General features: G+C 42.3%; 1 protein-coding gene across 3 annotated transcripts; it reads left to right on the top strand.

Annotated features, from left to right (window-relative positions):
- The first annotated feature begins 2,413 nt into the window (after positions 1-2,413).
- LOC118580652 (zinc finger protein 25-like) lies at positions 2,414-24,704 on the top strand. 3 transcript variants are annotated; one of them, XM_036182550.1, is made up of 7 exons: positions 2,598-3,153; positions 3,799-4,227; positions 4,318-4,419; positions 18,870-18,996; positions 19,127-19,222; positions 21,036-21,090; positions 21,556-24,704. In XM_036182550.1, the coding sequence occupies exons 3-7, from the start codon at positions 4,405-4,407 to the stop codon at positions 22,619-22,621; spliced, it is 1,359 nt and encodes a 452-aa protein (XP_036038443.1). In that variant the 5' UTR covers positions 2,598-3,153; positions 3,799-4,227; positions 4,318-4,404; the 3' UTR covers positions 22,622-24,704. The 3 variants fall into 3 exon arrangements, with proteins under 3 accessions (XP_036038441.1, XP_036038443.1, XP_036038442.1); XM_036182548.1 differs by lacking the exons at positions 2,598-3,153; positions 3,799-4,227 and adding an exon at positions 2,414-2,577; XM_036182549.1 differs by lacking the exon at positions 3,799-4,227.
- Positions 24,705-24,935: the final 231 nt, after the last annotated feature.

Below are 24,935 nucleotides of genomic sequence, written 5' to 3'. Positions count from 1 at the left end.
TGCACACGCCTGGGCGCGCACGCACACACACACACACACACACACACACACACACACACACACCAACAAACGGGTTCACTACGCAGCCCTGGCAGGCCTGGAACTTGCTACATAGAACTTGCTGTGCCTGCCTCTTGAGTCCTGGCATTGAAGGCAGGTACTACCTTGCCCCTGCAACTTCAGCCCTCTTAATAGCCATTTTATTATCCTCTTCTGTATGTAAGCTACATCTTTTGAAGTTTACAGACAACTAGTCCCCGCCAACCAAAAGGCTATGAGTGTCATCAAGATAGTACCCAAGGCTTATAGCAAAGGTTTTCCCATTTGGTTTTAATCTATTAATGTTTTCACTACTGTATTTAAGTGTCCTGACGTAGACTTCTGTTACTATAAAGGCTTTGAGACATGACTAGGAGATGGATCAAAGGTAAAGAGCACTGGGTTGTTGGGGAATTTTATTTTAAGGTGTGTTACGGTTTGTTTATGTTGTATTTGTTTAACTCTGTGAAGCTGTGTTACTGTGTCTGTCTAAACACCTGATGGTTTAATAAAGAGCTGAACGGCCAATAGCAAGGCAGGAGAAAAGATAGGCAGGGCTGGCAGGCAGAGAGAATATATAGAAGGAGAAATCTGGGAGAAAGGAGAAGGAATGAGAAAGGAAGGAAGAGGGGCTAGCCACACAGCCACACAGCCACACAGTCAGACAGTCAGACACGGAGTAAGAAGGAGAAGGAGAAAAAAAAAAGTGTACAGAAATAATGATCCAGCAAAAGATTGATGGGGATAATCAAAGTTAAGAAAAGCTGGCTAGAAACAAGGTAAGCTAAGCCCGGGCATTCATAAATAATAATAAGCCTTTGTGTGTGTTTTATTTGGGAGCTGGGTGGCAGGCCCCCCAAAAGAGCAAACACAGACAGCCACATTTTGGTGCCCAATGTGGGGCTAAAGTAAAAGACAATCCAACAACATGGGGTGCTCTTCCAGAGAACCAGGGTTCAGTTCTCAGCACCACACTATTGCTCACAACTGATCATAATTCCAGTTCATGGTAGGAGAAGCCCCCTTCTGGCCTCATCATGCATGGCACAAATGGTACACAAACATTCATGCAGGCAAAACACCAAATATATAAAATAAAACAGCTCCATGAAGCTGCTTCCATGTTGGAACATGAAGCTTGGGGTAGCCTAAATCTCTCTTCCAGGACCACGATCACTGAATTTGGTTCCAAAGTCAACTGTTTCTTATCCCCTTTGAGGTGAGACCTGTGTTTCTGTGTCAACAATACCCTGAATCTTACAGGCTGTTTGTTCCCATGGTACCATTGTCTCTTTGTTTTTCGAGACAGGGTTTCTCTGTGTAGTGCTGGCTATCCTGGAACTTGCTCTGGAAACCAGGCTGGCCTCAAACTGGGAGATCCGCCTTTCTGCGCTTGGATTAAAGGCCCACTGCTGCCTGGCAGTATTACTGTTTCTTTAGTTGGCCCTTTGAGGACCCATGGGTGAGCTTCTTAGGGCTGCCAGGGCCCAGCCTTTGATCCTAAAAACTCTGGCACCATACATACATATAATGTATACATTTTATGTGTATTATTGAACTTCCTTATGAAAGATTTAATATTTCCGTATTTCTGAACTCGGTACATTGCAAACTGAAGTTATCGACAGGGACATACACAAGTTGTTTGACATATTCAGTATATCACTCTTAGTGAGATGGTGATAATGATATCTGTACTAGTAGGATAAGGCTTTACAATTCTTTGGGAATTAACATGTATGACACTTTACTTGGTGTCTGCTCTTTTTATTTATATATACTACACACACACACACACACACACACACATAAATTTTGTTGTTGTTGTTGTTGTTTCTCACGCTTCGTGTTATCATTTACATAGTTTTGAAAGCTAGCAACCCTAGGACAAAACTGTGAGATCTTTGGGTGTACAATCGCACTTGGTCCCAAGTACTTAAGCTACCCCCTTAATACACACTACCCAAGCTCAGTCAGCTTCTGCCTTCCCGCCTAGGGTGCCCATTGCTAGCTCAAGCATCCCCTTAAAGACCAGGCCTGCGGGGAAGCAGTGCAGCACCCATCAGTGAGGCGAAACTTCATATCGATATCAAAAATGGAGTCGTCGCGGAGGCTTCTGGAAAGCGTAGTTCGCGGCGGAGGGCTGTTGGGCGCATGTCACCCGCGGAAGTTTTGTCCTTCGCCTGGGGGGAATGGAGGGGGGGGGGACGATGCGGGGGAACAGGGGGAGGGTAACCGCGCACCGCAGCGTCCCCAGGCCTGGGGGACCTTAGAGAGCGACGGGCGCGGCGGGCGAGCGCGGGACCCCGCGGGGCGGCGGCGGGAGGGGAGGGGCGCGGGGCGGGCCGCGGAGGGGAGGGAAGGGGAGGAGAGGGCAGCGGCGTGGAGGCTGGTCCGAGCCGCCGCCCGAGTGACGTGGCGCCCACTGGCCGCTCCCTCGTCAGCCCGCCACGTCGGCGTCCGCCCGCTTCGCAGCCACCCCCCGAGCGAGCGTCTGCAGCGGAGGCCGCGGGACTCCCTGACACCGCTGTCACCGAGGTGAGGCTCGCTCGCCCTGGGCGCACGGAGCAGGACAGTCTGCAGAGTCGCAGCAGCGCGGCGTGCTTCCCGATCACCCGCGCTGGGTCCTTTCATCTCGGCCCTGCAGTCGCGTTCCCAGGGGCTGTTTGGTCTACCCAGTGCCTGCGGGTGGCCCTAATCCGCTATTGTTCTACTCGGTGGTTGCCGCCGGTCCCTGGCAGTCCTGTCTGCGTCTGCTTTCTGCGCAGCAGCTGAGAACGTAGCGACAAAGAAGCAAACGTGATCATACCTGGAGTCTTCTATTTCTAAAAATTCTGGAGCCTCCCCTGGATCCCTTAGTGTGAACGATTAATTAAGGCTCTCCATACAATCCCTCGACGAGCCTTTGTTAGACTGTTGAGCAGTTATCTGGAGGAACAGTATTACTTTGTTACCTTTCAATATTAAATTTCGCCGAGAAGCTGAATGTCGTAATCATCCTCAAAGGGAATAGAAAAGAGACAGATTGGGTAGTGGGAGTCGTGCTCAGTCTGGTCATGTAGCTCCAGACTAGTTTGGAGCTGTTGAGCCTGGTGTTGAATGCTGGGTTTACAGGTGTGTGCCACCACGTCCAGCAGAGACAGATTTGTTTCTTTAAAAGATGAAAACCGTAGTTCATATATGTTCTCTGTTGTGAAGGCGATTTCCTAATGCTGATGATTGGCTCATTTGTATCTGGCCTTATTGCCTTTTACCCTACACTTACATAGTAGGCATTTTGTAAGCACCCCCTGGCTGGATTTGAACATTTGCTTTCTTTAACTGTATACACGATATGCCTGTTTAGGGAATATGGTACTAAAACTTTAAAGGGGCGGGGGGGGGGGGGCTCACTATGTATTACAAGCTGGCCTAGCTCTAACTGTGTAGCTTAAGCTGGCCTTGATCTCGCTGCCCTCCTGCCTCAGCCTTTCCATGCGGCGGGGGAGGGGGAGAGAATGTGGGTTGGGAGCGTTAAAGGTGTGCATCACCACATCTCGCTTCAAATCGCTATTTTGGGGATAGACTTGTTGCAAAACTAGACTTGGGAATCATGCCAAAGTTCACGAAGACTTAATTAAATTTTAGCCCAGATTTAGCCTGTTTTGAGAGGATAGTCAATTACAGGGATCTCGATTTATTGTGTTGCTGTCAAGACTTAACTAAAGGCTTCGTGAAGGGTTATTTATTCACTGTTATCTAATTCCGTTCATTTGAAAGATTGGAACTAAGTCCCTGTGTTAGCAGCAGGCTGTGCAACAGAACCAAAGTCAAAATGCATCATATGTAAGTGAAAATGTATCATATATAAGGTTCTTGAAATAGTGTTTTGTTTTCTTTTTGCTTTGAGACAGTGTAATTTAGGGAGAAGATATGTGTCATGTTTGAAAGCTTTGAAATGACTTTCTAACTTTTGGGGAGTTGTAGTATTGACAGAAAAAATGTTATCTCCAATATAAACACATAAGGTTCTCAGTTTGTATATGTTATACCCCTTTGAAACTAATCTGTTATTCAGTGTTCACTGACTTTTGTGTTAGTCGGTAAGCAGACACATGCTTTTCAAACAGACAGTTGAAATGTTTAGATTTAGTAAAAGAAAAAATGTCTTGGGCTCATTGAGATTATGTTAGAACTATCAATAGATAGGTGAGTATTACTTCATCGTAATCCTGATTGGATCAAAAGGACAGCTTCTCCGTAGATAGTACTAAAATGTTGTATGCAAATTTCTCACAGGAGACCTGGAGCTGAGGTGACGGTTTCTTATGACTTCACTCTCCCAACTTTAAAGGGTCGAAACCCTTTCTAAAAACACAACAGAAAATGAACAAGTTCAAGGTGAGTAACTTAATTTGTTAAACTGTGTGTGCACACATATGTTCAGTGAGTTTTCTCGAAAGAGCATCTCTGGGGTTGAAGAAATGACTCATTTGACTCAGTGGTTAAGAGCACTTGTTGCTCTTGCAGAGGACCCAGGTTTGATTCCCAGCACCCACGTGCTGTCTCACATCCATCTGTAACTCCAGTCCCAGAGGATTCAGTACCGTCTTCTGACCTCCACGGGTACCAGACATTTACATGGTGCACATACATACATACATACCTGCAGGCAAACCACTCATACACATAAGATAATAAATCTAAAAAAGGAGAGTCTCTGTATTAAATTAGAAAGTATGACTGGTTTAAAAACACCTTCAGGGTTAAATAACACAGTTGCTCTTAAAGTATGGTCTGCAGAGTCCCCACTGCCCTCAGACCCTTTCACGGGATTCAGTAATGTCAAAGGTCATAGTATGAATGAGCAGATTGCGTTTGCGCTGATGGCGTGAAAGCTGGGGTAGACGGAGGACTGCCCTACATGACTTTAAACAGTGAGGGGGTGGTGGAGAGCAGCTGAGAGAGGAGCAAGCCAGTTGGGCAGCAGAAGTTGTGAGTTGTGTTGACACATGAAATGCACTGCTGTACATTTTTGGTACATATTATTGTACTATGTATACATATTAAATTAAATGTCTCGTGAAGGGAGTGAAGTTCTTTTTATTTCCTTGCTGAAACTTCATCTCAGATACCCTTCATAAAACATTTGTCATAGTAAGTCAGCGTTTTGCTCTGAACTAAGAACAATTCTTTATGTATCATGTATACAGTGTTCTGTCTGCATGTTTGCCTTCATTCTAGAAGAGGGCAGCAGATCGCATTACAGATGGCTGTGAGCCACCATGTATGTGGTTGCTGGGAATTGAACTCAGGACCTCTTGAAGAGCAGTCAATGCTCTTAACCTCTGAGCCATCTCTTCAGCCCTTCTAAGAATAATTCTTTCAAGCACTGGTTCTCAACTTCCTAACTCTGTGACCCTTTAATACAGTTCCTCATGTTATAGTGACCCCAAACCATAAAATTATTTCCGTTGCTACATTATAGCAGTAATTTTGCTACTGTTATGAATCATAATGTAAATATCTGTATTTTCTAGTGGTCTTAGGTGACCCCATGAAAGGCTTGTTTGACACCTCCCCAAGGGGGTCACAACCCACAGGTTGAGAACTACTGCTTTAAAGCTATAAGGTGACTGATTCATATTTAACTTTCAACATGGCGTGAAAGTGAAGAGCTTGCAAATAATAATAATAATAATAATGACAGTGACCCCAAATTTATTGTCATTGGATTTTTGCAAAGAGCTAAGTAAAAGACTTCTGGTTTCCTGAAGGATGTCTTCAAAGGAACGTCTAAAACTTTTTGATGATTAAGAGATCATGAAAACACACTTGTAAAAGTGGTTCACCTTTCCTGATTCCTTGTCATACTTTACATTCACATTCATCCTTTTTGTTGTTGTTTTGTTTTGTTTTTATTTATTTTTTTAAGAGACTTTCTCTTCATTTTACATACCAACCACAGATGCCCGTCCTCCCTCCTCCCACCCTGCAGCCTTCCCTCCCAACCCACCTCCCATTCCCACCTCCTCCAAGTCAAGGACTCCCATGGGAAGTCAGCAGAGCCTGGTACATTCAGTTGAGGCAGGTCCAGGCCCCTCCTCCCTGCACCAAGGCTGCACAAAGTGTCTCAGCATAGGCACTGGGATCTAAAAAACCGGCTCGTGCACTAGGGACGGTTTCTGATCCCACTGGCTGGGGGCCCCCTAAACAGTTCAAGCTAAACAACTGTCTCGCCTATCCAGATGGCCTAGTCCAGTACCATGGGGGCTCCTCAGCTATTGGTCCACAGTTCATGTGTTTCCACTAGTTTGGCTATTTGTCTTTGTACTTTTTCCAATCATGGCCTTGATGTCCCTTACTCATAGAATCCCTCCTCTCTCTCGTCAGTTGGACTCCTGGAGCTCTGCCTGGGGCTTGGCCATGGATCTCTGCATCTGCTTCCATCAGTCACGGGATGAGAGTTCTATGATGACAGTTAGGATATTCAGCCCTCCGATCACCAGAGTAGGACAGTTCAGGCACCCTCTTGACCATTGCCAGTAGTCTATGGTGGGGTCATCCTTGTGGATTCCTGGGAACTTCCCTAGCACTCTGCTTCTCCCTATTCCCATGATGTCTTTATTTATCATGGTATCTCTTTTCTTGCTCTCCCAATTTATCCCTGTTCCAGCTCGAACATCCGATCCCCTATGTTCTCATCCTCCATTCCTTGCCCTCCATTACCCTCCCACCCCCAGTTTATTCATGTCGATTTCATCTATTTCTCCTTCACTAGGCAATCCATGCGTCCTTCCTAGGGTCTTCCTTACTAGCTAGCCTCCCTAGACTGTGGGTTGCAATCTGGTTATCCTTTGCTTTACATCTAGTACTCACTTATGAGTGAGTACATACCATGTTTGTCCTTCTGAGTCTGGGTTATCTCACTCAGGATGATATTTTCTAGTTCCATCCATTTGCCTGCAAATTTCATGCTGTCATTGTTTTTCTCTGCTGAGTAGTACTCCATTGTGTATATGTACCACATTTTCTTTATCCATTCTTCAGTTGAGGAGCATCTAGGTTGTTTCCAAGTTCTGGTTATTACAAATAGTGCTGCTATCCTTAATGCTACTCTAGAAATTATTAATTATGTTAGCCCATGACTGTTAAGTGCACATCTTTGTAATGTATTGTGTGATGGAATGGGATGTTCACATAATATCCTTTTGCAGAGCCTAAACGGTGGCCATTGGTGCCCTAAGACAAGCACTTGTGTGATTTTATGCAAATATCTTGGAATATCTTTAATATTTGAAAGAATTGGCAGAAAAACTGGTTATTCAGAATTAACAGATTCTCATTGTGTGGCTCTAGCTTGACTGGAACTCACAGAGATCCTCCTGCCTCTGCCCTGGAAGTACTAGGATTAAAGGTGTGGGCCACTCCAAGCCCAGAAACAAACTTTTTAAAAAAATTTTATGAAATGAGTCTGTCACTTCCAGGAAAAGAACTGTTAGTATTTTTGTTTCTTTTTTTTTTTTTTTTTTTTTTTTTTTAACTAATTTTAAAATTTGATTAATGTGAGAATTAGGATTTGGGAAAACATATGACCTTCATAATGAACTGAACATGACTACTTCCTGAGGAATTTTCTGACTAGGTCTCTGATGATTTAAACAAATATGGTTTTAAAAATAAATGTAAAATTCATCAATATTTGACTAGCATTTCTGATTTATGTTCAGCAGTGTAGTCAAGCAATTTGGAAGCAAAGAAGTGAAAAACAGATCATGTGTTTATTAAAGAATGCTGTTCTCAAATGTAATAACTAAGGAGACTCCTGAGTTTAATTAAGAGGGAACTAGTTGGAAGTCAAGAATGTCATTGCAAAACCACGGCACTCAAGTCAGAAGGGATGAGAGATGGTTTATTTTAGAGCAAAATATGACTGACTGTGGCTCAGGAACACAGACTCCGGTTATCTCAAACACCATGTCCCAAGTTGGTAACAATTTAATGTAGTTTTTGTAATAGCAGAAGAAAGTTATAAATCAAGGTACCTTGAAAATACATTAGTGAAAGCCTCAGGGAGGCAGGTTACAGTGAATCAGGGGTGGTGTAGGCCTCAAATACCACCTAATGACATTGTTAGTCTTCGTTTCGAGGAGGCTGGGGGTCTGTTTGTATGTTCCAAAAGGGAGTTTTAACAATGGAGATGTTAGGTCAAACACAAAGGTGGGAGATGAATGGATATTAGGAAGGCTGAAGATAGATCAAGGTAATTTAGCTTTGGATTAGTGATGTCCTAGGGCTCCATAACTACAAAAGGTGCAATCATTATTCAGTCAATAGAATCTTTAACACAGCTGCAGCCCTTTTTCTGGGCACTTTAGCTCATAGTTCTCCTTGTTGGTTAAGCATCACATTCTGTGCATGCAGAGGACAAATATTGTTTGATGCCGGTGTGGCAGAGAGACTCATTCCTAAGATCTGATACAGATAAGACTCAGTAGGTGGGGATGCAGTCTTCAGGAGAGAGAACAATCGCTGGATCAAATTGGCCACCATGAACTGGACCTGATTTTTCCCCCTCTCTGCTTCTCACATACTATTTGCTTGTGACATGTAATAGGAACATTAAACTTAAAATGATCAAGAACACAGTATGGCCTTGTTACATTACATGCCCTTTGGCTGTGCTCCTAGCAATCAGGCCATGCCACCTCTAGCTCCCTCTCTGGGACAGAGTTGACATATGAACTCACAGAAACTGTGACTGCACTACATAAGTTCAAACCAGAAGAAAAAATGTCACAGCACAGAGAAAGGAAATGGGCTCAAAGTCCCACCCCTAACCAATAAGCTATTTGCATTTGATACCTGCTGGGTACACTGTCCACACTCCAGGGCAGGCCCCATGACCTGGAGTAGTTGGCCAATACAAAACTGATTCCAAGCCAAGGATTTTGTATGATTTTTTTGTTTTGGTTTGGGGTTTTTTTGGGGGGGGGGGTTTGGGGGTTTTTTTGTTTTTGTTTTCTTTTTGTCATATTGGTTTTGTTTTTGCTTTGTTTTGATTTTCATGTATGAGAGAGCGAGCGAAAACATGAAGTTGGGTAGATAGGGAGATGAGAAGGATCAAGGAAAAGTTAGAAGAGGGAAAACAATGTGATCAAAATGTACTGTGTGAAAATTTTAATTAAAAAGCCAATTGCAATGATAAACATCTTAAATAATATTGGGAAACACTGCAAGCATTGTCTTAAGGTTTCATACAAGCAACTAATGGAAGCCGGGTTACAGAATGACTCCGTATTTCTAGTCACATCTCTGGCGTCCCTTTCCCCTCCCTTACATTAGTCCCCTGTCCCTATGCAGTGTCACTTTTATTTTATATACACATGTGTGACTTTGTGTATCTATATAATTTAGGACCCTCAAAATGAGCGAAAACATCCTATATCTGTCACTCTGAGAATGGCCTGACTCAGCTAATGTCATTATCTGCTGTGGCATCTATTTACCTGCAAAACACCATGACTTCTTTATGTCTTAGGGCAGAAATTCCTTTGTGTGTATACACCACATTTTCTTTTTCTTTTCTTTTTTTTTTTTTTTCTTTTCTGAGTTGAGGATCGAACCCAGGGCCTTGCGCTTGCTAGGCGAGCGCTCTACCACTGAGCTAAATCCCCAGCCCTACACCACATTTTCTTTATCCATTTTCTGTTGTTGGACACGGTGAATAGTGCTGCAGTAAACATTGATGTGCAAGTATCTTCATGATGTGTTGATTGAAGTCTTACTGTCTTATTTTATCATCAGAAAAGGAAAGGGGATTGCAGTGGGAATTGTTTTGTAATATTATCTACTCATTAGCAAACTATGGGTATTTAATATATTTTTTAATCTCGGCTAGCTATACTATAGGTCACCTTAAATGCCTATTTAATTGAGAAACAGACTCTTAGGATATATGTATCATGAATGTTGCTGCCATTTGGTGCCAATTGTTACTGTGTAATTTGGTTACGAAGAGTGAACCTGAGTCTCTGGATTTCCTTACGAGGGTGAATGGAATTAGAGTTACTTTGAGATAGAAGTCTGAGTGTGTCAGAGAGCTTGTCAGAGCCTTCAATTTGTTGTATCTTAACATTTCAAAAATATTTTTCAAAATTCCTTGAGAATTTGATGCAACATATTTTGATCAGGTTCACCTAGTCCCCAACTCCTCCCAGATCCACCTCACTTTCCTGCCCACCCAACTTTGTGTCCTCATTTAAAAAAAACCATTAAGTCCAATATACTTTGATATATGTCGACTTCCACTGGAGCCAGATTCCCTATAAGGAGTCACATTTAAAAAACAAAACAAAACAAAACAAAACAAAACAACAAAACATTCTTCAGTGTTGGCACACACCTTTAATCCCAGCACTCTGGAGGCAGAGGCAGAGGCAGGAGGATTTCTGTGAGTTCAAGCCCAGCCTGGTCTACAGAGTGAGTTCCAGGACATTCAGGGATACACAAAGAAACTGTCTCAAAACACCCCGTGCCAAAAGACCCTGTCCTTCCTCTCCCAGCAGCTAGTTGTCCTCAGCTAGGAGTGTGGCTTCATACTCCCCTCCCCTTCCCATTTTGGAATTTCATCTGTGGTGAGTTTGCACAGGTCTTGTGCATGCTGTCACAACCACTGTGAATTCATGTGTGTCCCAATGCGTGTGGAAAACAGCTCTATGAAAGCTGGCCAGTAGGGATGCGGCTTCTGGGTTGGTACCAGCTTGATTTATCTATGTCTTATGACTCAAGTATACGAGACCTTCAGCAGTAAGGTCTTAACATCAAGTTCTATGGGGAACTAGGAGTCATGGCAGTAGCCTGTCATATTTGGGTTGTCTGTGAGACCCCACTAACCAACAGCACAAAAAGCCTCGTACTAGGATTATTACTTGACAGCCTAATGTATCTGGGAGAGGTATTGGCCCTAATACAGAATGACTCCATTTAAACTCCTTTCATGTATGATTTATATGTATATATTTTAGGAAGCATCTGTAGTAGTTACATATTGCTTTTCAAAGGCATTTAGTGTATATTCTCTCTCTCTCTCCATATGCCCTCCTCTACCCTGCCCTCCTGTTCCCACCCAACTTAACTCTTCCTGTTCCATATTCCTTCTTCATCCTTCATACCACTTGGGTTCTATCCCCTTCTCGAACCACCACGTGGCCTCTTATTAGTTTCCTGTTTCCTGTTGGGATTTGATATCTAAGGAGTCAAAGCTAACCTGCACATTATGAGAAAACCTCACCTGGAATGATTATTTCCAGCTCTATTTATTTATCTTCAAATTTCTTTTTTTTTTGCAGCTGAATAATATTCCATTGTGTATATGTGCCACATTTTCATTTTCCTCTCTTCATGTGATGGACATCCAGGCTGTTTCCATTGCTGGCTATTGTGAGCACACAGCAGTGAGCACAAGTGAGCAAGTATCTCTGTAGTAAGACATAGACTCCTTTGGTTGTATGCCCATGAATGGCATAGCTGGAGCTATGGTAGATACATTTCTAGCTTTTTGATGCACCGCCACACTGATGTCCATAATGGATACATCAGTTTTTACTCCCACCAGCAGTGAATGAACCCCCCTTTCCACATATCCACGCGGTATTTATTGTCATTTGTTTCTCTGATCTTACCCATTCTGACTGGGACAAGATGAAATCTCAAAGTCATTTTAATTTGTATTTCCCTGATGGCTAAGGATGATGAACATTAAAAAAAAAAAAGTATTTCTTAGCCATTTGTATTTCATCTTTTGAGAATTCTTTTTCATTCTGTGCCTCATTTTTAATATCAAGTTTTTTTTTGTTTGTTTTCTTGGTATTCAGGGGTGTGTGTGTGTGTGTGTGTGTGTGTGTGTGTGTGTGTGTGTGTGTTCTTCTTCTTCTTCTTTGTATACACTAATCCCCTGTCAGATGCACAGCTGGTAAGGGCTTTTTCTCGCTCCCTGGGCTGCCTCTTTACTTGGATGGCACTGTCCTTTGCCTTAAGAAGTGTTTGAGTTTCTTGTGGCCCCATTTGTCATTTGTTAGTATGAATGCTTGTGCTATCAGAGCCCTGTGGAGAAAATATTTTCCTGTGCCTATAAGGTGAAGCGTATTCTATACACTCTCTTTAATAAGATTTAGGTCTTACATTGGGGTCCTTGGTGCATTTGGAGTTGAGTTTTATGCAGGGTGAGAAACAGCAATCTAGTTTCACTCTTCCCTATTAGACCAGCACCATTTGTTGAAGATGCTGTCTTTTCTCTAGTGTATATCTTTGGATTCTTTGTCAAAAATTAGGTGGTGCTAGGTATATGGACTTATATTTGGGTCCTCAGTTCTGTTCCACTGATCAGCATGTCTGTTTTTATGCCAGTGCCATGCTGTTTTAGTGACTATAAAACTCTGTAGTATAACTTAAAATCAGGAATGATGATACCTATAAAAGTTCTTTTACTGTTCAGGATTGCTTTGGCATCCTGGGATTTTGTTTGTTTCCAAGTGAAATTTGAGATTATTGTTTAATTTTTGTGAATAATTGTGTTGGAATTTTGATCGAGATTGCATCGAATCTGTCAATTACTTTTGTCAGGGTGGCCATTTTCACATGTTAATCCTGTCAATCCCTGAGTATGGGATGTCTTCCCATCTCCTGGTGTCTTCTTCAAGTCCTTTCTTCAGTGTGCCAGTGTTTTTATTATATAAGTCTTTACAACCTTATTGAAATTTATTCTGAGATATTTTTGCAAGGCTATTGGGAATGAAATTGTTTCCCTGATCTCTTTCTCAGTATGCTGGTCATTTGTATATAAGATTTTTGTGTCTTAATTTTATCTTCTGATACTTTGACGAATGCATTTATCAGCTGTGAACGTTTTTGGTGGTGTTTTAGGGCTTTTATGTATAGAATCGTATCATTTTGTTGTGTGATATGAGGGCACACGGGCAAATGTCTACTCGCCTTGGGTAGGGAACCAAAGACAGCTTAAGTAAGGAAGCTACCAAAGTTCCAGTTGGTGAACTGAGTTTATCGCTAGATTAATTTTCTGAGGAAGTGCCCGACAGCTTTCCGCAGTGGCAGTGTCCTTCTACAGCCCAGTTCACAATGCGTGGGGTCCAGGTCTCCGTACCCTTACCAACATTGTCATTCTCTTCTTTTCCGAATTAATGGTGACAGAAGTGCACACAGAGTAGTTTTGGGGTTGTGTAAGAATTTTTTTTTGTTTTTGTTTTGTAATTTTTTTTTTTTTTTTGAGCTGAGGATCGAACCCAGGGCCTTGTGCTTGCTAGGCAAGTGCTCTACCACTGAGCTAAATCCTCAACCCTTGTTTTGTATTTTTAAGACAGAGTCTTACTGTATAGCATAGACCAGGATCTACCTGCCTCTCTCTCCTGAGTGCTGAGATTAAAAGCATGCATCACCACACCCAACTTCTGAGTCAATTTTTTTGATAAAAGTAACTAAAACTCTTTGGAGACTTCATTGATTCCAATATTGAGGCAAGGGATACATGAAATAAGCTCAGATGATCCATCTTCCTAAGAAAGTATGGAAATGATGTAACCGAATAACTGGAGTAAATGGCTATGGGGGCAAACCTGAAACAGCTCCTCATTGGAAAAGCTGGAACAGTTTAAACACTGGAAATACCATAATGCAGGGCTGGAAAAATGGCTCAGTGGTTTAGAGTACCGGCTGCTCCTCCAGATGGACCCAGGTTCAATTCCTAGCACCTAACATGGCAGCTCACAACTGTCTGTAACTGAAGTGCCAGAGGATCCACCACCCCTACACAGACATATGTACAGGCAAAACACCAATGCACATGAAATAAAAAAAAATAAAAAATTTTAAAAATACTATAATGTTTGATTTTAATTAAAAGCATAAAATAAGTGCATAAGGCCCTTTTAATATAAGTTGTTGAATAAGCAAATGAGAAGAGCTCATTCTTCTTCATAAAACAGTCCAAATAATAGGTATGGATACTGTCCCCTCGAGAAGATGAAACATATCTTCTCCCCTCTTAAGAAGACCAGACTAGACTTTGGTTTGCTTTCAAGTAACAGTATATGATAAAGAAAAACAGCTACAAAGGAAAAACCTGGCGGACACTCTCAAAGGAGTAAAGCAAGCATCGCCAGTGCTACCATGTCTCTGCTGTGAGAATGTGATGGGGGTCATCTCCCAGCCCATGAAGCTGTGAGAATGTGATGAGAATGTGATGGGGGGTCATTTCCGAGCCCATGAAGCTGTGATGAAGGGGTCCATCTCCAAGCCCATGAAGCTGTGAGAATGTGATGAGAATGTGATGGGGGTCCATCTCCGAGCCCATGAAGCTGTGAAGATGAAGTCTAAGCTGTAATGGAGCCCCCAGGGTGTTGGAGATGCTAGGGCTGTGGGATGTCTGCTGAGAAAAACTCTAAATATATGTTGAAGCCAACTCAAGAGTTTATGTGTGCTTCAGGCAGCAGAGCTGAAAGGGCAGGACTACCCAAGCCTTGGGGGCGGGGGCATCGGAGTCCATCATGCATCCTAGGTCCTGGACATGGAGCTGAAGGATTCGGTGTTTTCCCTGCTAGGTTTCTGTCTTGCTTCCATCTCTTTCCTTGCTATACCTTCCTCCCTACATTCTGGAATAGGAATGTTTACCCTGTACCACTGTAAGTTGGAAGTATGGACTCGTTTTTGGTGTTGGAAGGTCTCACAAGATTAGCTTGAGTCTTGAGGGAGACTTTGAACTTTTGAATATTGTTGGGCCTGGATGTATTTTGCATTCTAAGATGATGAGGTGTGGATGGTTATGAGTTTTATATCATTTAAGGTGATACGTTTGAATGTCAAGTTCACAGGGGGTGAAATTGTGATGTTTAATAATATCAACTTGGTGGGATTTATAACTACCATGGAAACGTGCCTCTCCTCATGTCTGTGAAGGACTTTAAGGTCAGGTTAATGACAGCGGGGAGACCAACCCTAATTGTGCGTGGTACTGCCCTTGGGCTGCAGCCTTGGGCAGAATGCAAAGAAGAGAGTGAAGACGAGCTTTCATTATTCTCTGATTCTGGGCATCAGACAGTGAGAGCAGCTGCTCAAGCTCCTGCCGCTGTGACCTTGCTGCCATGACAGACTGTGCTGTAACACGAATCTTAAATTATAATAAAAGCCCAGAGCCAGATGTCAGGGTGAAAGCTGAAAGATCAGGGAAGCAGAGCAGCCAGCCACTAGTTCTTACCTCTACGAAATCCTCAGCCTAAAGAGAGTGAGTTCCTGTTTCCTCAGGCCTTACATACTTTTCTCTGCCCTGCCATGTTACTTCCTGGGATTAAAGGTGTGTGTCACCATGCCTGGCTCTGTTTTTCTCCTCTAGTCCAGTGTGGCCTTGAACTCACAGAAATCCAGACGATCTCTGCCTCCTGAGTGATAGGTGTGTTCCACCACTGCCTGACCTCCATGTCTAATTTAGTGGCTGGCTCTGTCCTCTGATCCTCAGGCAGGCTTTATTGGGGTACACAATATATCACCACACTGTGCACCCTCGAACTTTGAGCCACAGTAAACTCTCCTTTCTTTGAGTTTCTTTTTTTCAGATATTTTAATCACAGCAAAGTAACTAATGCAGTTCTGACTGGTACTGGTCAGAATTGTTATTAACGCCAAGTAAGGGGCTATAGCACTAATCCGGTGCTTCCATAGCATGCACAAGGTCCCTTGTTCCTTCCTCTTCAACATTTCAAAACTAAGTAAAAGTTAAACAACTGAAAATCAAGGAAAGACTGTGGTAGATGTGACAAACTGAAAACTTGAAACCAGATAGCATGAATCTTTTCCTTTTCAAAATTGTCTTAGCTGTCATCTATGTCTGCACACCAGAAGATGGCATCGGATCCCATGGGACTAAAGTTTTGGATTGTTGTGAGCTGCCATGTGGGTGCTAGGAATTGAACCCAGAACCTCTGGAAGAGAAGCCCTTAACTGCTGAACCATCTCTCGAGGTCCTAGATTTACTTTTTTTTTTTTTTTTTTTTTGGGGTTTAGCTCTATCTTGAGTTGATTTTTGTATAAAGTTTTAAGTTATGAGTTGAGGTTATTTCTTTATTTCTCCTCCTCCTCCTCCTCCCCTCCTCCTCCTCCTGCTCCTGCTCCTCCTCCTCCTCCTCCTCTTCCTCCTCTTCTTTTTTGTTTTGTTTTGGTTTGGTTTTTTGAGACAGGGTTTCTCAGTGTAGTTTTGGTTCTTGTCCTGCTCTGTAGACCAAACTGGCCTCGAACTCACAGAGATCCTCCTGCCTCTGCCTGCCGTGTGCAGGGATCTGTTGAGATGATGGTGTCACTTTTCTGTCTGAGTCTGTAGTAACAGGTAATGCATTATGTGGACACTAGAGTGCTGAGCAGCAGATTCTGTATTTGGCCTGCTCAAATCTGACGTGGATTTTCTCTAGTGAATTCTGTTCCTTGTTTTTAAATGTTTGAAAAGTATATGCAGTATTAGGTTTCGTTTTGTCATTTTCAAGCAAAAATTGTTCGGTTGATTCCACGACTCAACCCATTTGTTTTCCCCCCATTCCCTATGACCTCCCAGCATGCACCGCTCCACCCATCCCCACAGCTTCCTTTCCGCTCTCAGGGTGTGTGTCCTAGTCTCTCCCTTCTAAACACTTTCTCTCCCTCACTTAGTCTCTTTTCTGGCATCAAAACCTACACCCACACTCCATACAAGCATTCACATGGATAAACATTGTAAGCTAATGGTTTAGCTTATTTTCTATGGCTGTGGTAAAGACACTGGCCAAAACGAATTTGAGGAGGAAAGCGTTTGTTGGGCTTACACTTCCAAACACAGTCCAGCATTGAGGCACGTCAGCACAGGGACCGGAAGAGGAGGCCATGGGAGAACACAGCTTCCTGGCTTGTTCTTCCTGGCTTGCTCAGTTGGCTTTCTTATACACCCCTGGACCACCTTCTGAGGGATTTTTAGGAATGTATAACTTTGCTAACTGAAGAATAGAACTTTGAACCAACACTTGAGCAACATTCTCATACCTCATCATAATAAAATCAACTTTCATTGTGATTTGATCATGAATAAAATAAACTCCTAGAAGCTAGGGAGATGGTTTAGTTGGTAAAGCACTTGCCAGGCATGTATGAGAAGTTAAATTTGATCCCCAACACCCACATCAAAAGCTGGGTATATTAGTAACTTTTCTGTTCCTGTGATAAAACACCATGACCAAAAGCAACCTATGGAAGAGAGAGTTTATTTGGGCGTATGGCTACAGAGGAATAAGAGTCCATGATGGTGGGGGTGGCATGTAAGCAAGCAGCATGCATGGTGGCTGGAGCAGGATGCTGAGAGCTCCCATCACCAAACACAAGTGTGAAACAGAGTGTGAAATGGAAGTAGGTGAAGCTGTGCATCCTTCAGGAGTACCACACCACCGAAACCTCCCCAAGCAGCACCACCAGCTGGGAGCCACGTTGAGTGAACCTCAGGCCCAAGTGAGAAACCCTGTCTCACAAAACAAAAACCCCAAGTTAAACAAAAACAAGATGGACACATGTGCACATGACCCTTGAAGTCTAACCCCAGTGACACACCTCCTCCCAAAGGCCACACCTCCTCCCGAAGGACACACCTCCTAGTCCTCCCCAAGCAGCACCACCAGCTGGGGACCACATATTCAAATGCCAGAGCCTGTGGGGACATTCTCCTTCAAACTACCACAGGGAAGGTAATAGAGCAAGAGACACAGTTACAGCCTCTGGCTCCACATGTGCACACACGCTCACATGTCCCTCTACACACAAACACAGGAACACAAAGCTGTATTATGCTTCTTGGTCTCACTGTATCTGCGATACTGTGCATGTTGCCCTGGGCACTGTTGTGTGCCATGTGCTCTGTCTGTTTTAGTTTTCTCTATAAATCACTAATCTACTCCTGTAACTCCTGATGTCTGCATTTGCATCTGCAAAGTAGGTGAGCATCAGCAAAATGTCTAAGGCAGTCCACATGGTGTAAAATTGAGGAATATCTACTCACATTTTTTCTTCTCTTAAATTAAGTTAAATTTGAAAAGAGCTGTAAAATCTTAGATTTACCAAGTTGAACTTTGTTAAAGTTGTGCGTTGGTCTGTCATTGGTGTCCTATCTGTGGCGAGGAGATATTTGTTAGTGTCTCCCCTAGGAAAGTTCATGCAAAAGATGTAAATACATATATGACATGAGGTCTGTTACATGTATGTGCAAAATATGTTTTTTTGGGACAAAGGAAAAGCCCCAAACATTCTTTGTTTTCTCTTACCTGGCTTCATAAGTTAATTAACTCAGTTCCACACCATTGTCATTCAATGTCATTTACATTTTCCTAAAGTTGTTGTTCCTCATACTTCTGTATCATTGCCAATTATGAACTCTCTATTTCTAGTTCATATTAGATGGTTTGACCACCTTATAAAATCTAACAGCTATTACACAAGGCTAAATAATTATCACCATCTGAACACCTTGTGTCTTGAACATACTTCTGCCATAGCATCTGTTGCACATAGGGACATTAAGGATCTATATCTTTGTCTCTTGTCAAAAGAGAAATTCCCTGACAAAGATGTGTAGTTGCCTTATCATAGCTATCCAGAGTGACTGTAACAGGCCACTCAGAGCCCGTTTAAGGTACTAGCCTTTTCTTCTTTTCTTGTTTGTCCTGGGGTTGAACTCAGGACCTTAGGAATGCTAAGCAAGTGTTCTGTTGCTCTACCTCCTCACCTTTGTGTCCCCCCTGGAGTCACTTCAGGCTAAACTGGAATTGTTGTTTCAGGGACCCGTGACATTAAGGGATGTCACCGTGGAGTTCACCAAGGCAGAATGGAAGTTACTGACCCCTGCACAGAAGGCCCTTTACAAGAATGTGATGCTGGAGAACTACAGACACCTGGTCGCTGTGGGTAAGACAGTTTTCCTCTACGTGTACCCATTACCTCTTCATTTAAAGAGTGAATCTGTGAAGCACAGGTGTTTTCCTGAAACTGTATCTCACTTCCCAGGAATCCATGCCATATCCTTTATTTTTAATAGGTTATCGTGTGGTTAAGCGCAGTGTGATCTCCAAGTTGAAGCAAGGAAAAGAGCCATGGATATTAGAAAAAGAACTTCCAAATCGGAATCGTGCTGGTGCGTGTGAAAAAATCATGTTGCATGTGACCCTTCAAAATGCTTGTTAAGAATGCCCTTTGTGATAGTCTCTCGGGAATCTCTAAAGTTTGCTGTAGGCCTAGAAATGATTAAAGATACTGTCTACATATGTTTGAATCTCTCCGTAGAAATCCTAGGTCCTCTTGTTCAGGTGAATATTTAGCCAATTTATGGAAAGCAAATGCCTAAGCAACAGGGATATTCCTCAACACATGAGGAGATTGATATTCTGAGAAATTCACTTTATTGTTGATATCCAGATTGCTCTGGACAGATGACATTTGTGGTCTGCTAGCTACAGTAATGCTAGTCCACTTGCAATTTCATTTGTGGTTCTGTTATCCATGGTCAACTGCAATCTGGATATTAAATGGAAAATTCCAGAAATCAATAGTTCATAAAACTTAAACCACATGCCATCCTGAGCAGCATGGTGAATTCTTGGGTAGCCTTGCTGTTCATCACTAACATGAAAAATCTTTTTCTCCACTGTAGCCACACTGTGTGTTGCTTGCATATAGTCACTTGGTAGCCATCTTGGTTTCAGATCAATTATGGAAGGACCATACTGCTTATGCTCAAATGATTCTTATTTTACTTATTAACAGTTGCAAAGCACAAGAGTAGCAATCCTGGAAATTCATCTATGCCAAAATGAAACCTTAAAGTACTTCTTTTTACTAATGAGGAAGAAAGTATATCGTAGGAAATTAGGGGAAAGACATAGGATGTATAGTGCAGGACTACCTGTGGTTTCAGGCATCTGCTAGGAATACTATCAAACAGTGATCTGTGTTTGTAGGTGTGAAGACCTGTATGTGAGTCCATTAGTTCCTCCACTCAATTACTCTCTGCTCTTGACTATGATATCATAGTCTTGACTTCCCTGCAGTGATGGACTCCAACCCTGAACTGTAAATGGAATAAACTCTGTCCCCCTGCAAGTGCTCTGCCATGTCATTATGACTGAAGCAGAAATGAAGCTAGGACATTCTTATGTCAAAAACAGAAGTCTAGGGGCTGGAGAGATGGCTCAGTGGTTAAGAGCACGGGCTGCTCTTCCAAAGGACCCAGGTTCAATTCTCAGCACCCACATGGCAGCTCACAACTGCCTGTGGGCTCCAGTTCCAGAAGATCTGACACCCTCCTACAGACACACATGCAGGCAAGACACCAATGGACACAAAATAAGTAAATCTTTAAAAAAAAGTCTAATAAAGATGGAAACTCACTTAGCAGGCACTGAAGGAACCTGATTATAAACCCAAACACCTCTGACGTTTCTGACAGTGTAACTCTAAAGACCTGGAGGTGAAAGTTGAGACAAAAAAGGAAAGAATATGGATCAGAAAAAAATATGTTGCTGATTAGGAACATGGAATCAAAGAATGCTGTTAGCTTATTAAAGACAGTGAACAGTAAGTTGAATAAGAAATAATAGTGGGCAACTATATCCAAGAAATATCTGTGTTGGGAGAGAGCTAATGCATGTGTGCATGTCTCTGGCTCACTCTTCTGGATTTCTCTATTCTTGCACAATTCAAGACCTGAACCCAGGGGACAGTGTCTCTCACTTTTACACTGCTTCTTCCCACATCAATTAACATAATCAACACATGCCCACAGATCTAGATGATTCCCCCCTTGAAACCCTCTAGAATAACAATGAAAACAGTCACTAATGGTATAGAGGAAAATTTCACTTGAGAGTGCTTTCATCTTGACAGACTTGCCTGGAGACTGAGAACCAGCCTTTGACCATAATGCTATTAAAATCTTGATTCCTTTGCAGACAGACAATGGAATGTTCCTGACCCCAGAGCCAAACACCAGGCTGGAAATGCAAGGCAAGTTCAAGAATTAATGTGTAGGACAGAAGCTCTGTGAGGAAGAATAGTCTTGTTTGAAATGCTGGAAGTGGGAGAGAAATTGTTAATTAATATGAAATGTGGTTAAACTAGCACTGGAGTGAATCCCAGAGAATGTGACCCAAACAAATATGCCTTCCTGGGGGACATGATTTAGGATCAAGAGAGTCAAACTTTGTAGTTATCTTTTCCTTCTTTTGAACTATGCAGTGAGGGAGACTTCGTTGCTGGAAGTACAGTCTGGCCACTAAGAAACCCTGAGACTTCAGGAGAAGCCTCATTTGGTACAGTATTAACTCACAGTGTAGCTCAGTGGTCACAGAGGAGGAGCCCTGTGAACCTGACAAACAGGATCATCGAAGTCATCATCGAAGTTATTCAGTGAATGTACAGCACCAAAAAGCTTTGTAAGTCCCATTAATGAATTCGGAACTTTCTCTCTAGGAAAGGAGAACTCAGCAGACGTCGGAAAACTCCTACCCAACATGAGAGCTATGACTGTAGTGAGTGTGGCAAGTCCTTCTGCCAGAAATCTTCCCTCGTCGTGCACCAGGAGACACACACCAAGAAGTCCTATAAGTGTGACAAATGTGGGCAGTCTTTCTATACAAACGAAGACCTCACCATCCACCAGAAAGTTCATACCCGCGATAAAACCTACCCATGCAAAGAATGTAACAAAATTTTCTACCACCTGTCATCCCTCACTAGACATCTGAGAATCCACGCAGGAGAGAAACCCTATGAATGTAGCCAGTGTGAGAAGTCATTCTACCAGAAGCCACACCTCACAGAACACCAGAAGACACACACAGGGGAGAAACCCTTTGAGTGTAAGGAGTGTGGGAAGTTCTTCTATGTGAAGGCATACCTCCTGGTGCATCAGAAGACACACACAGGGGAGAAACCTTTTGAGTGTAAGGAGTGTGGGAAGTTCTTTTCTCAAAAGTCACATCTCACAGTCCATCAGAGAACGCACACAGGGGAGAAACCCTACAAATGTAAGGAATGTGGGAAGCTCTTCTCTAGGAATTCACACCTCAAAACACACCAGAGAACTCACACAGGAGAGAAACCCTATAAATGCAAGGAATGTGGAAACTGCTTCTACCAGAAGTCAGCCCTCACTGTGCACCAGCGAACTCACACTGGGGAGAAACCTTTCGAATGTAGTAAGTGTGGGAAAAACTTTTACTATAAATCAGACCTCACCAAACATGAGAGGAAGCATACAGGGGAGAGGCCCTATGAATGTACAGAGTGTGGCAAATCTTTCTCTGTGAACTCAGTCCTCAGGTTACATGAGCGGACTCACACTGGGGAGAAGCCCTATGACTGTGAGATTTGTGGGAAATCCTTCTCTCAGAAGTCACATTTTGTCATCCATCAGAGAAAGCACACAGGGGAAAAGCCCTATGAGTGCCAGGAGTGTGGGGAAAACTTCATCCAGAGGTCACAACTCACCACACACCAGAAGACACATGCTAAGAAGGGGAAAACTAGCAAATAGCGCGAGTTCAAAATCCCTGCCATAATTCATCCTTCTGATGTAATACACACAGAAGGAGAACCTTCTAAGTATTGAGAAAAACATTGTCAGCCACTTTTTTCCTTATAGAATTATCAGCACATATACAGAAGGAAATTAGATGATGTTATTAGGAAGAACTTTACAATATGGCCAACTTTTATAAATATCAGGTGGTAGAAACTGTAAAACATGAAAGATAAAATGGGGCAGAAATCCAGTAAGTAAATGTCCAGAAGTTTCTGTAGTAGCATCTAGCACTACCCTCCAGAGTACAGTGAAGACCTCCTGTGGGTATCCCAGCACTCACAAGTCTCTTCACACAGAGGTACTCATCTTAAAAAGATTGGGGGGACTTAGTACACAGATTGCAACAGATATGGAAGTTTATCAAGAACACATCCATCACTGAACGTTGGCTGTATTATACTTTAATCATACCTATGGAGGCATTATCAATATTTGAAATATTTTTAACAAAAATTATAGGAATTTATACTGAAGGCAACAGTCACACTGTAAGTCATATTGCCTGTCCCAAGATGGATTTTACTTCCTAAAGAAATAAACAACAAAAACAGAAACCATCAAATATCCCATATATCAAGCTATTTAAAGAGCAAAAAAATCAGGAAACACCATTAAACAAAGAATTGTTTTTGATATGTAGGGTGTAGGTATGTACATGGGTATCTACAAAATATTTGTAAGTGTGTGATTTGCACGTGGGACTCATCTGTCATTGTGCCTAAACTCAGTAGCTGTAATGTGTGAGGACACTTGCACATCAACAGTGATTTCCATTGATAGTATTGTTACTATAACATATGTTGGTGTATACTTTAAAAGTATAGTGTATCTTTTCATCTACTTCCTGGCACTTACAAATGGGTTCAGACATTGTTGCTAAATGAACCCTTCAGAAGAAACTTAAATCATTTTGAAATTTTTTCAGCTATATCCTAATCAGCTGAACTTTGGGTTGGAGATGCATTTGTAGCAGTCTGAACAGCCTCTAAAGCAGAAGTATTTCCTTATCTTACTGTAGATGTTGTGTAGCAGTGGTATCTGTGTTTGTATTTTGTATGAAAAATACCTCATGGTTTTTCATTCCTTTTCTGGGTAGCGGAGGCACCATGGCCAGTGGCTAAAAGTGAGATTCTAGGCTCCTGCTACCTTGTCCCAGACCCAGCATGGGCATGCCATGCAGCTTCACTGTGCCTCAGCTTCCCTTACTGTGAGAGCAATGATAGCAGCATCCTAGAATTGCCTTGAGTTCAAAATAGGTTAATATTGTAAAGCACTTAGAACAGTGTCTGTAAAACACAAAAACTCAACATTAGATATTATTCTTATTAATTCGTATTTCCTGAATCATACAGTAAAAAGGTTGGCAATCCACTACTTAGCTCCCACCTTATTGCTGTTAGTGCCTTGATTTGATTTGGTTGTGTATCTACCCACAGTGACTCAGGAGCAGATCCTGAGTAGGCAAGGCCAGAGGTTGGTGAACCACAGTCCATCTGCCAGATTCACAGCCCATTTTTGTAACCTGTTAGGTGAGATTACTTTTATATTACTCAATTATTGCAAAAATTAAATATTTTGTGACACATGAAGGTTGTATGAAACCAAATTCCAGTGTCTATACATAAAGCACTTTGAGAACACTAATCCAAACCCGTGTGCTTATATTGTGCCTGTGGCAGTCCTCACATTGTGCTAGCAGAGCTAAGTAATAGAGGCAGACCACATGGCTAAGAGAGCCTAAGACATTGATGACCCAGCACTTTACCACATAGGTCTCCGTTACTCAGAGCTGCACACACTGCAGCCAGTCCTGAGCCCAGTCTTATAAATGTTCTGTTTACCAAACATGATGCAGCAGTATATGGGTGGGTGATTTCTGTGCAGTATATTTATTTTGTGTATTGTATTTATATGTGGAAAAAGCCTAGGCTTAGAATTATTTTTCCCAAAGAAATGTGGTTTTTTACTTACTGAATTGTTACGTTAAAACAAATTTCTTGGAATGTAACAAATATATGAAATAAACATTGCCTCAATTAAATTGAATTGAATTTTCAAATGATCATTTCCCATGATATTCATCTATTTTCTTCCAAGTCAATGACAAGTTTTTCTTATATCATTTATAATTTTCTAACTATCTCATAATAACATGCCATCTATATAATTTATTACTATTAGCATATGTGTATATATTTATGTGTATGAGATTTCTTCATCCCACTACTGGCTAGATGAAGCCAGCTGAACAACAGACTCTAGCCAG

This window comes from Onychomys torridus, chromosome 3 (genome assembly GCF_903995425.1).
Source record: "Onychomys torridus chromosome 3, mOncTor1.1, whole genome shotgun sequence".
In the NCBI taxonomy this organism is placed as follows: Eukaryota; Metazoa; Chordata; class Mammalia; order Rodentia; family Cricetidae; genus Onychomys; species Onychomys torridus.
This window is presented reverse-complemented; position numbering and strand designations above follow the sequence as displayed.

Excerpts from the sequence above, each read along its gene's own strand:
- LOC118580652 (XM_036182548.1), top strand. Across the intron at positions 18,997-19,126 it reads CAGACACCTGGTCGCTGTGG|GTTATCGTGTGGTTAAGCGC; the intron begins GTAAGACAGTTT and ends TATTTTTAATAG. Across the intron at positions 19,223-21,035 it reads TCCAAATCGGAATCGTGCTG|ACAGACAATGGAATGTTCCT; the intron begins GTGCGTGTGAAA and ends ATTCCTTTGCAG.